The sequence below is a fragment of the Scyliorhinus torazame genome, chromosome 6 (genome assembly GCF_047496885.1).
Source record: "Scyliorhinus torazame isolate Kashiwa2021f chromosome 6, sScyTor2.1, whole genome shotgun sequence".
Taxonomy (NCBI): Eukaryota; Metazoa; Chordata; class Chondrichthyes; order Carcharhiniformes; family Scyliorhinidae; genus Scyliorhinus; species Scyliorhinus torazame.
Genome location: NC_092712.1, coordinates 198,441,155 through 198,454,096, shown reverse-complemented (window position 1 = coordinate 198,454,096; position 12,942 = coordinate 198,441,155). Strand labels below are relative to the sequence as shown.

Sequence of the window (12,942 nt, the reverse complement as noted above, 5' to 3'; positions counted from 1 at the left end):
GAACCTATTACTCGCCCCTCTTGGAGCAAACATCCAACAGGTACCCCCTCCACACCAAGGCACAGGGTGGATAAGTTGACCTCCACCCTAACAAGACCCGCTTACCAGGCGAAGGCTAAAACATCTGCCCCCGCACCTGCCTGCAGCTCTGGCCGGTCCGACGCCCCGAATATGGGTACCAGGCTCCATGTCCACAAGTAAAACCCACCCAGATGGTGCTGAACACCAACCTCCAAAACCTTTCAAGCTTTGGGCAGGACCAAAACATGGGCACATGATGCGAAGGGCCTCTCCCACATTGTTCATAGACATACTCCCCCTTCGAATAGTCGGCTCATCCTAGACTTTAAGGTGCGCCCTGTACACTACCTTCAGCTGTATCAGCCCCAGCCTCGTGCACAAAGTCGAGGCATATACTCTCCGCAGCACCTCACACCACACACCCTCCTCCAGCACCGCCCCCAACACTTTCTCCAACTTCGCCTTAACCCTCTCCATTGACACCCCATGCTCCTTCAAGATCCTCCTGTAAATTTCTGAGACAACCCCACTCTCCAAATCCCCCGCCGACAGCACCGCCTCCAGCAACGAGGAGGCAGGCGCTATCGGGAAGCTCGGAAAGACCTTCCTCGCAAAATCCCGCACTTGCATAGACCTAAAGCTTTCGCCCCACGCCAGCCAAAACATCTCCCCCAACTCCTCCAAATTTGCAAATCACCCTCCTGGAAACAAATCCTTAATTCCCCCTCTGTTCTCATCCCCAAAACTTTGCATCCATCCTCCCCACTCAAACCCATGATTCCCACTGATCGGCAACCCCCCCGACCCAGCTCCCAAACTAAGCTGCTGTCTAAACTGCCTCCAAATCAACAACGTGGCCCACACCACCGGACTCACCGTATACTTCCCTGGGGTCATCGGGTGTGGCGCCGCTGCCAGCACCCACTACCCCGACCCCTTGCAAGACCGCGCCTCCATCCTCACCCACATAGCCCCATCCTCCCAGCTCCAACTCTGAACCTTCTCTGCATTTACCCCCCAATAATAATGCAACAAATTTGTGAGGCCTATCTCCCCCGCACAGTGTGCCATCCCCTCTATAGTATCACCTTCCTAATCCTAGCCACCTTTCCTGCCCAAACAAATGATGAGACTAGCCTATGCACCCCATAAAAAACACCTTGGGCAAAAAAGGCAGGCATTGAAACAAGAACAGTAATTGTGGCAAAACATCTTGACTGCACCCGGCCCGCCAACAACAGAGGGAGATTGTCCCACGACCGCAAATCAGCCTTTACCCTCCCCACCAAGCTAATGAAGTTAAGCTTCCGAAGCCGTGCCCAATCCCGGGCCGCCTGCATCCCCGTGATGCCGCCAGGCGAAATGGCAGCCCCCCACCCCCGCTCCCACTCGTGGAGGGGAGACCACAAAATACCCACTGTTCCCTAAATTCAATTTGTATCCTGAAAACGTCCCAAATTTATAGAGCTCCTTAATGCAATAGCCAAGGGCCCTGTTGCCAATGCGAACAGAAGGGGGGGGGGCCATAGGGCATCCCTGCCTCGTACTCCAGTACAATGCAAAATTCTATTTGTGCACACGCTCGCCATCGGCCCCTTATATAGCAGCTGCACGCACGCCACAAACTTCAGCCCAATCCCAAATTTCTCCAGTATCGTCATCAAATGACTCCACTCCAACTGATTAAACTCCTTCTCCGTGTCCAGCGCCGCCACCATCTCTGTCTCCCTCCCCTGTGATGGAGAAAGCACCACGTTCAACAACCTCCTCACATTCAAGGACAACTGTCTTCCCTTTATGAACCTCGTCTGGTCCTCCCCAATTATAACCCTACCAACCTTAACGTCAACACCTTTACCAGTATCTTGGCATCCACAGTCAACAGACGTATGGGTCCAAGCGACCCACACTCCACCGAATCCTTATCCTTCTTTAGCAACAGCGAATTGGAAGCCTGCCCCATTGTTTGCGGCAAGACACCCCTAACCATCGCGTCCTCAAACATTCTCACCATAACGGCACAGTGGTTAGCACTACTGCCTCACGGGTTCGATCACGGCCCCGGGTCACTGTCTCTGTGGAGTTTGCACATTCTCCCGGTGTCTGTGTGAGCCTCACCCACACAATCCAAAAAGATATGAAGGTTAGGTGGAATGGCCATGCTGAACCCAGCCCCATATGCCCATCTCCTTTATACCAAGGAACAATACATAATTGCACCCATGAGGGAACCCCCCCCCAAAAAACACATGTAAATAAAACACCCCATTCAAGAAACAGAGAAACAACCCCCATCGAATAGAAAACCCTCCATAGGAAAAACACCATCCCCATCCCCACCAACCAAGTCCAAATTCCAACTCTCACCTCAGTGCCAGTCCTTCAACCTTAACGAATGCCTCCACCACCTCAAAAAAAAAATTCCTTCGAATTGTGAATCGTTCTCAACTTCACAGGGTATACTACTCCAAATCTCACTCCGCTTACATACAATGCTGCCTTCACCCATCCAAAGGCTGCCCACCTTCTCGCCAACTCTGCTGTGGTCTTGGTATATTCGTAAACCAACCCCTTCCCACTTCACCTCTCAACTCTGCTTCGCCCAGAGAAAGACCTTTTCCTTTTTAAAAAATAAATTTAGAGTACCCAATTCTTTTATTTTCCAATTAAGGGACAATTTAGCATGGCCAATCCACCTAGCCGGCACATCATTTTGGGTTGTGGAGGTGAGACCCACGCAAACATGGGGGGAATGTGCAAACTTCAGACAGTGACCTGGGGCCGGGATCGAACCACTGTGTTGCACTCCTTCACATGGAACCTGTGAAAGCAGACTATCACCACCCTTGGTGGGTCATTCGCTTTAGGCCTTGACCTGAGCAACCGACATGCCCTGTCCAACTCGTAGAGGACGGAATCTTCCCCCTCCCTTTCCGCAAACATTTTTGCAAAGTACTCGGTCGGCCTTGGGCTCTCCACCCCCTCAGGCAGGCCCACGATTCTCAGATTGTACCTCCTCGACCTCTTCTCCATCTTGGCTCTGAAACCTTTCTTGGCCTCCGCCACTCTCCTTAATTTTTCATTCATCGAGGTGAACTGGTCGCCATGTTGCGACAGTGCCTCCTCCACCCCCTTCAACCTGTATCCTTGCTCCCACACCTCGACCAACATCTTCATCATTGCCACCTTTATCGGACAACCGCCTCCTCCGCCCATTCTTTCATCACAGTCATCATCTCCCTCCGAAGCACTTCCATATGCTTGGTAAACATCCTCTTGAATTCCAGCGACATCACCTCGGTCAGAGTTTCCACCGTGAGGGGAGAGGCCCCATCCGTCAACCCAGCCCCTGCCATCTTTCTTCCTGCAGGAATTACTGCCTCACTTGACGGCAGACCTTTGCTCGCCTCTTCCTTTCCAGCACCCTTCTTCTGGGTATTCGACATTTCACATCTTCCTTATGACTTCCCACACCAACTCATTCACAAACTATCCCTGAAACCGGGCATAAAAGTCAAAAACCAGAGACTCTATCAGGAGCCACCTAACGTGTGACCTTCACCTACATGCCACCACTGGAAGTCGTGCAGCACCATATTTGAATTCTGAAGGTCAATGTATGCCAGCATGACCCTCATCGACTCTCTCTGTCACTTCTTCAAAAAACTCCAGCAAGTTAGTTAAACATGATTTTTCCCTGAAGAAATTCATGCTGGCTCTTCCTAATCAACCCACATTTTTCCATGTTTATTGAACCGGTATATAAATACAAGTTTCAGTACAAGGATTGAAAGATCCTGACACTGACATGGTCAGATAGCTGGAAGGCTGGTTCATGATGCAGAGCGTGGCCAGCAGCGCAGGTTCACTTCCCGTACCAGCTGAGGTTGTCCATGAAGAACCTGTCATCTCAACCTTGCCCCTCGCCTGAGGTGTGGTGATCCTCAGGTTAAATCATCACCAGTCAGCTCTCTCTCAAAAGGGGAGAGAAGCCAATGGTCCTCCGAGACTATGGTGACTTTTATTTCTTTCATAATTAACCATCAAGATAAAAGCTTACCTGATCTCTGGACATTCCAAAACACTTTACAACCAATTAAGTACTTTTGAAGTGCTGTCAGCTGTTGTAGAGAACACAAACTAATTTGCACACAGGACAGTCCCATAGAGCAATGAGATGGTGTTTGTGGTGTTGTTAGAGGGATAAATATTAGTTCAGACATCAAAGAAAACTCTACAGTTTTCTCCGAATAGTGTTGTGAAATCTTTACAGCCACCTGAGAGCAAAAACGGGACCACAACATCTCATCCAAAAGATAGCATGTCTAATTGTGCAGAGCTCCCTCAATACTACACTGATTTGTCAGCCTAGATTGTATCCCAATTCTTTGGAATTGGACTTGGATCTACACTACTCTGACTCAAAGGGCAAGAATGCCACCATTGAGCCAAGGCAAGCATTTGACAGGATGTGTGAAGAACAACACACAATATTTCCCCCCCTTCTGTCATTCCCATTATGCATTTAGAGATTTGCTTCCCCTTTCTTTAAGGTGAAATACTTGCCTTAGTAACCCAGCATGGCCTGTACAATGCCATATCATGCTATAATATATACATCAAGCATTCTGCTGCAGTGCTGCCATAAGTTTTAGCATTAAGGCTTTTCAAAATTCTTGATATTGTTTATTTCTGTTCTCTGGCATATTGAGTTAAAATGCCAAAATAGAGGTTAAGTGCTTCCCCACACAGGGTCACTCTTTTAAAACTCTGAACATGAGCTTCTTAGCAGAATTGGTATTGGGTAAAAATTCCCTTCCTCAGCTGTTAGTGGATGAATTGCGTGACATTGGGATCTAAACAATATAAAATAATGAATTGAATTAAAATAATTGAACTGATTTCCAACCCTTTTTTCCACAGGGTCCAGAACTGCTGAGCAAATATATTGGTGCAAGCGAACAGGCAATTCGAGATGTTTTCAGCAAGTATGTGATATGCGGCCATATATGTTGATTATTGTCATTAGGTGATTTCCAGAGGATTGACCAAAAAAAAAAAATTCCTTCATTAATTATAGCCCTTGATTTCATTTCATATTTCTCTGGCATGTTGGCTGCATCAACAGAGAGAGGAAGATAAAATTGCCTCTGTAAAATCTTTGATTCCAGAAATTGCACTTAACCTCTGCCTCTAGGTTAGTTTTTGACTTGGGGGTTTCTTGTGATCCAGAGAAATCTCGATCTGAACAGAGAACAAAATTGTCTGAAGAGGTTGCAAGTCAAGAGATGGATTTTGTTGTCATACCTATTCGACAATGGTGTTAAGAACTGGAACCTGAAGTACAAAAGGGCTAGGGAGTGGGCGCAGGGCACTGAGAACCCAGGAGAAAGGGAACGGAGTAGCCTGGGGCCAGAGGAAGTTGAAGGGCCCAGGCTTCTATCCTGTGTAACCTGTTCTTTTCTGGGTCCAGAGAGAAAATAGTGGTGGTGAACTGACTTCCACTTTAACTGAAGAAGCTCTTCAATCAGAGCAGCTTAGTGGCTTTCATGTGACCATGGGCGTGATTCTCCCAAAATGGTACAAAGTCCCCTAGCGAGCGCATTTAGCTCCGTGTTTCCCGACACTTGAAGTGCTGAGAATGGCTATTCAACGTGACTCGTGCCGAAACGCCCCATTATAGCGAGAGAAAATGGGGTCTGGATCTCCAAGATCCCCAGAAGCGATCTATAACCCCCCACTGAGCACACTATGGGAGGGTCCCCCCAACCCTACAACCTCCCCAACACCCACGCTGGGCAACCCGATCGCATGTGCACAAAAAATGCCAGCTTTGCAGTGCCAGGATGGCATCCATGTGACACTGCCAGGGTGCCAGACTGGCTGCCAGGATGGTGCACAACCCTGCGAAAAAGGAATGCAGCTGGATGCCTCCAATCCCCTTGGAGACCCCCACAAGTGCCGTTTCGTCTGGTCCCTGTTTGTAGGGACCAGTGCTGAATGGCGCTCGCCTGAGGTCTCAGAAGCATAGGGGATGAATCCCAAAGCCTCGGGTACCTCTGGAATATGCACATTAGAGTGAAGCTTACTGTCCCGTTCTAATATTCAGATTTGCTAAAAAGTGATCCTGCCCATTGTGGGTGGGATTCACATCGCAACGTCACGTGAGATTGCATTGAATCTCACGAGACAATGTGAGCCAGGTAGGTCCAGGGAGCGGGTTGTCCCAGCTTTCAACGGCCATGCTGCGCTGCGCGAGCTGCTTTTCCGGTGCTGCGTGGCCGTTGGATCACGCCCCATGTTTAGAAATGCCATGTTACTGGAAAGATAGGCATATCTTTGCTGTAGTGCCCAACGGAGTTTTACCGAGCATATCACCTTTCAGGTGTGTTTGGTCGTGTTAGATGAAAACCCCATGTGCCAACACTGTACTTACCACACTTCTGTAAATGCTAAATTGTCACAAATAGATTCAATTTGTCAATTATTTAAAAGATGATTTTAGAAAATATGAATTCTAAAGAATACCACAATTCTTTCTGCATAATGAATTTTGATCTCCAGGGCGCAGGCAGCTAAACCTTGCATTCTTTTCTTTGATGAGTTTGATTCCATTGCACCTCGCCGTGGTCATGACAACACTGGTGTAACTGACAGAGTTGTTAATCAACTGCTCACACAACTGGATGGAGTAGAAGGTTTACAAGGTATTTAAAATTATGAGGTGATTTAATAAAGATGTTCAAACTTATGATGGGCTGGGACTCAGTAGATAGAAACAGACTATCCAGTGGTTAAGAGACCTCCATGCAATAAGGGGCATAGATAGGATTAGATGCAAGAGACTTAATAATAGGGTTTAGGAGGTACTTTTTCAGAGGCTGAGGAATGGTGAAAAGGTGATTGAAATAAATTGTTCCACTGTGGTCCCGTCTTTTTTAAAATAAATTTAGAATACCCAATTATTTTTTTTTCCAATTAAAGGCCAATTTAGTGTGGCCAGTCCACCTACCCTGCACATCTTTGGGTTTTGGGGGCGAGACCCACGCAGACACACGGAGACTGTGCAAACTACACACGGACAGTGACCCGGGGCCAGGATCGAACCTGAGACCACAGCACCGTGAGGCAGCCAGGCTAACCACTGCGCCACCGGGGCGCCAGTCCACTGCATTGTCTCAAAGTCAGGTTGTGGGTTCAAGGCCCACAGCACCGACTTGAACAAGAAATCTAGGCCACTCTCTTGCAATACTGAAACTGCAGTGATGGCGATGTATCTTATGGAAACTCTGCATGAAGAAGAACGAGTCCTGGTCAATATTTATCCCTCAATGTACATTACTAAAAACAGATTATCTGGTTATTATCACACTGCTACTTTACTGTGTGTGCAAATTGGCTACCATGTTTCTTGCATTATTTCAGAAGCACTTAATGAGCCTTAAAGTGTTTTAGGATGCCCTGAGATTGCAAAAGACACTATATAATTGCAAGTATTTTTAACTTTATTTGCATTTTTGAGAGCTTCTCCTTATAGGTTGGTGGATTTGCTGTTTGTCTAAAAATAAAGCATACATTTATTTTGAATTGAAATCAATCCCAAAAACCAATGCTAAAAAATGGATTATTTTCAGTGAGTTGTCAGTGATAGATCTTGTTGAAGACCACCTTCTCCATTATTTTATAGAGCAAATGGTGGTGAACGATATTATGAACTCTTAAATTGGGATACTATTTAAAATGAGAATTAGAGAGGCATTTAAAAAAAAAAAACTACAATTTCACATTGCTTACCTCCAAGAGTTTTCTTCTATGATCAAGCCAAATAGAAATGATCTAATAATTATCCAGCAATGTTGTCTACAGGGGTTTATGTGTTGGCTGCCACAAGTCGCCCCGATTTGATTGATCCTGCTCTACTGAGGCCAGGTCGTCTAGATAAATCTGTGTACTGCCCTCCTCCAGATCAGGTATTGAAATTGTACAATTTTTAGAGTGTAGTCAGTGAAAGAAATATTGTTATACATGAGATATTTTGAATTTAAGTATTTATTAACTTATTTAGAAAATAAAACTTTCTAGTATTTCAGATATTTGATCAGTTTACCATGTTAAGTCACGTTCCTGAGAGCTCTACATCTATCTGTCGTGGTTCTGTTTGCCTAATATGAAGCGTTGGACTGGGGTGGGCACAGTAAGAAGTCTTACAGCACTAGGTTAAAGTCCAACAGGTTTGTTTCGAATCACTAGCTTTCAGAGCGCAATTACTTCATCAGGTGAATGAAGAGGTGGGTTCCACAAACACATAAATAGACAAATTCAATGATGCAAGATGATACTTTGACTGTGAGTCGGTGCAGGTAATTGGGCCTTTACAGGTCCAGACGGTGCAACAGGAGCGAGGGATGATCACAGGTTAAAGAGGTGTGATTTGTCTCAAGCCAGGACAATTGGCAGGATTTCGCAAAATGGTGGGGGGTGAATGTAATGAGACATGAACCAAGGTCCCGGTTGAGGCCGTACTCGTGTGTGGAACTTGGCTATCAGTTTCTGCTCAGCGATTCTGCGTTGTCACGTGTCCTGAAGGCCGCCTTGGAGAATGCTTACCCGAAGATCAGAGGCTGAATGCCCTTGACTGCTGAAGTGTTCCCCGACCGGAAGGGAACATTCCTGCCTGGCGATTGTCGCGCGATGCCCGTTCATCCGTTATCGCAGCGTCTGCATGGTCTCGCCAATGTACCACGCCTCGGGACATCCTTTCCTGTTGGACTTTAACCTGTGTTCTAAGACTTATTCATGTAAAAATAGAACTGGCTTGCATAAGTCAAGTGAAATAGGCACAGTTTAGCAGAGCCAAGGCTTCGAGCCCACCAACAATGTACAAGAGTGCTCCAGTTGTTTAACCAAATTATCCTGCGCAATATCCTGGAACTGCTGTTTGACTAGTAGATTTATTTGGAGCTGTAGCTGTTTGAGAAGAATTCTGGTCCCTCATTGAAGAATCTACATCTCCTAGGTTCCATAAATAAACTAAGCTGGCTTTCAATCAACAGTGCCCTGGGTCCAGACCCGCCTGGTGCATGTTCTGGTGCATCAAAACTGCCACATAAATGTTCTTCATCTGAGCTATCGTTGCCAGATCAGTTACTTTGGAGATATCCCCAGCCCAGAGAGACCCTGCTGAGTTTCTGCTCCTTCTTTCCCTCCGAGTATAATGCACATGGCACAGATAAAAATCTAATAAATATAATTAACTCTCTCTCATAGGGATATAGTAGAGTGTTGTAACAAATAAAGGGGGAAAAACTTCATTTGTTTTCATGTTATCCTTCACATGTATTTTTCATTCTACCTTTGCTGATTCATACTATTCCAAATATTAAAAATAAACCAAGAGTGAGCTATATTTTATTTATGCAGTACACATGGTGTCAAAAACATCAGGATGTTGCTATAGCACTTCGCCATTTGTGACCTGGACTTGTCATAAGGAGAATACTTCTATTCAAAATACGAATGCAAAATGTACATAATCCAAGTTTTGACAAATTTGCCTTGTAATCAGCTTAATGCTCATAGTTCCTGTTTCATCTGTGCATTCTAATGCATTGTGCACTTACAGCTGAATTTTTGACTTTGTTCACACTGAAAACAAAGATAAATGTCACATTCTTCCTCTCTCACTTCAGGTTGCACGCTTTGAGATTTTGAAAGCTTTGAGCCAGTCTTTACACTTAGCAGATGATGTTGACTTCCAACAAATAGCAACCATGACTGAATACTTTACCGGAGCTGACCTGAAGGCTTTACTCTGCAATGCTCAGCTGGATGCAGTTCACAACACTCTGTCATCCAGTGTATTCCGGGTATGTGCATCAAGTACAAAAACAGCCAATTCCAAGATATTACTTTTTTTCTGTGGCTGAATTTATATTGCAAGCTTAGCAATGGTGTGAGGGGGAGGCAGTGGCATAGTGGTATTGTCACTGGACTAATAATCCAGAGACCCAGGGCGATGCTCTGGAGACCTGGGTTCGAATCCCACTAGAGCAGATGGTGAAATCTGAATTAAATTTTTAAAATGTAGAATTAAAAGTCTAATGATGACCATGAAACCATTGTCAATTGTTGTAAAACCCCATGTGGTTCACTAATGTACTTTTAGGGAAGGAAACCTGTCATCCTTACCTGGTCTGGCCACATGTGACCCCAGACCCACAGCAATGTGGTTGACTTTTAAATGCCCTCAGGGATGGGGCTGTTTAGCACAGGGCTAAATCGCTGGCTTTGAAAGCAGACCAAGGCAAGCCAGCAGCACGGTTCAATTCCCGTAACAGCCTCCCCGAACAGGCGCCGGAATGTGGCGACTAGGGGCTTTTCACAGTAACTTCATTGAAGCCTACTTGTGACAATAAGCGATTTTCATTTCATTTTCATTTCAATAAATGTTGGCTCAGCCAGCGACGCCCACATCCTGTGAACAAATAAAGAAAAAAAATGCACTTTACTGCAGACAGATAAATTTGCAGTGCAAATGTGGTATCGGGATTCAAATTCACCCTAACAGAAGGTAGAGTGGGTCTGCTTTTATAGCCAGCACAAACTGCTTCTATTTAACTATGAATGGATTGTAAATTTGATGCAATATCCAATCTAATTTGGAAAATAGTTGGGAGTTGTTTGGACCTCCTGGATACTTTTTAAAAGTACCTCCCCTCCGCTAAGAGATTTAGGAGGAGACATTCTCTTGTTCGCACATTTAATTTTTTTTTTTAACTGCTCAGAGCCAGCTCTACACAACCTAAACAGGAGAACGTAGCTTCACCCAGCAGGATCCAAGCAACATAACCACTGTCTTGCACATGTATACTTTTTATTTTGTCTACCTGGTTGATAATCCCATGTTTGTGAATTGACTAAGTTTATAGCTTGTATTTCATTAGTAATACAATCAAAGCAACAAAAAGACTTGCATCTTCAATATATTTCTCTTTGAAGAGCACAGGCATGTCATCATTTTGCTTATTTATATGATAAAACCTTCACTACCTCTGTGATGTCAAATGCTTGTCTAACATCTAGTCTTCAAAGAACCATAATTTAGAAGTTGTACATGGAATTATATAGAATATTCAGCACTGGTGGTCTGATCAAACCAATCCATCCTCTTATTTGTGCTCCCTTCGAAGCAACTCATCAGCATAACCTTTTTACCCTCCTCCCTGATTGGCTTACCTAACTTCCCCTATTTGCCTCCGCTAGTTCCATTGGTAGCAAATTCCACATTCTGATGATTCTCTGGGTAAAGTAATTTCTTCTGAATTCCCTAATTAGACCTTAAGACCGTAAGACATAGGAGCAGAATTAGGCAACTCGGTCCATCGAGTCTGCTCCGCCATTCAATCATGGCTGATATTTTTCTCATCCTCATTCTCCTGCCTTCTCCCCATAACCCCTAATCCCCTTATTAATCAAGATTGATTAATTGATGATGATCATATATTGATGGCCTCTAGTTTTGATCTTTGCCACAGTGGAAATGCTTTATGTATGTCTACTCTAGTAAATCTTTCATAATTTTAAGGACCTCTCTTATAAGGTCATTTCTCAACCTTCTATTTTCAAGTAAAAAGAAACTTGGTTTGTTCATCCTTTCCTGATAGGTTTCTTTGTAAATCATGGACTGGATTCTCCTCAGCCCCGCACCGAAATCGCGTTTGATGCGGGGGCAGAGAATCCATTCTTATGCGGGGATCGTGGCCGGCGCCGCTCCCGTGATTCTCCGGTCCCCGGAGAATCGCTCGCATGTGGATTACGCGGCTGGGGGGCCTTTGACAGATGCCGCCCCAGAGATTCTCTGGGCAAAACTGTCCGAGTTCCCGACGGCGTGGTTCTAACCACGTATTGCCTGTCGGGAACATCGGGTGGCGGCTGCGGACTCAGTCCGCGACCGCTCTAGTGGGGAGCGGGGGGATCGAGCAGCGGGAAGAGGGGTGGGCCTTATGGGTGGCTGGTGCAGCGAACGGGCAGCTCGGAACCGTGGGCGCACGCCATCTCGGGTTGGGGGGGGCTACATTTTGGATGCGCTCCGCAGTCCGAATCTGCCATGCCGCACGGCAGACACGCATGCAGGCCGCCGCCATGCGCATGTGCGGACTCCCGACCGGACATGCGGGGGCCGTTTCCTCAGCCAGATCTGCGAGCAGCTCCCCGGGGCCCTGCTAGCCCCCTGCAGATAGGAGAATCGCTCTTGACTGTTTGAAGGAAATTCAAGAGTGAAACTTTTTCACTGGAGTGGGGACATAGCACCATGTTTGGAGAATCAAGCCCCAGAACTGTGCACAGTGCTGTAAATATGGTCTACCTACGGTCCTATAGAGATTTAACTTAACTTCTCCAGTTTTTAATTCTGTTCTCTTAAAAATCAACCCTAGTGCTTGGTTGGCTTTTTAAATGACTATATGTCGCTATCTTTAATGATTAATGTATTTTAGTCCAAGATCCCATTTGTTCATCTAACCCATTTAGATTTTTGTTTTCCAAGCAGTATTTGACCATCTAATGTTTGTACCAAAATGTAACATTTCATACTCGTCTGTTGAAATTCATGTGGTAATTTTACATTCACTCAAAGGTTATCAATGGCCTCTTTAATTTGTTACAGCTCTCTTTAGTATTAACTATCACAATTTGGTGGTGTCTGCACATTTTAGAATTTGTATTTTTGATTCCAAAGTGTTAATATGCAGAACAGGGGTCCCAGCTCTGATCCTTGTAGACCCCACTTCCCACTCTGTCTCTTTTCCTCCTCTCCCTACTTCCTTGCAACCAGCAATTTGTCCAATTCTTCTACTTATTCCCTGACTCCATGTGCCATGATCTTAATCATTTGACTATTGTGTCACCATCAACTGTCCCTAG

General features: G+C 45.5%; 1 protein-coding gene across 4 annotated transcripts in view; it reads left to right on the top strand.

Annotated features, from left to right (window-relative positions):
- The window catches only part of pex1 (peroxisomal biogenesis factor 1), a 129,340-nt gene that overhangs the window by 86,751 nt on the left and 29,647 nt on the right, over positions 1-12,942 (top strand). For 3 of the 4 annotated variants that reach the window (XM_072509280.1, XM_072509278.1, XM_072509281.1), the window contains exons 17-20: positions 4,945-5,009; positions 6,586-6,728; positions 7,873-7,991; positions 9,711-9,887. In XM_072509280.1, the coding sequence (XP_072365381.1) occupies positions 4,945-5,009; positions 6,586-6,728; positions 7,873-7,991; positions 9,711-9,887 (504 nt within the window). The remainder of the gene's footprint in view (positions 1-4,944; positions 5,010-6,585; positions 6,729-7,872; positions 7,992-9,710; positions 9,888-12,942) is intronic. The other variant, XM_072509279.1, reaches the window with a different exon arrangement.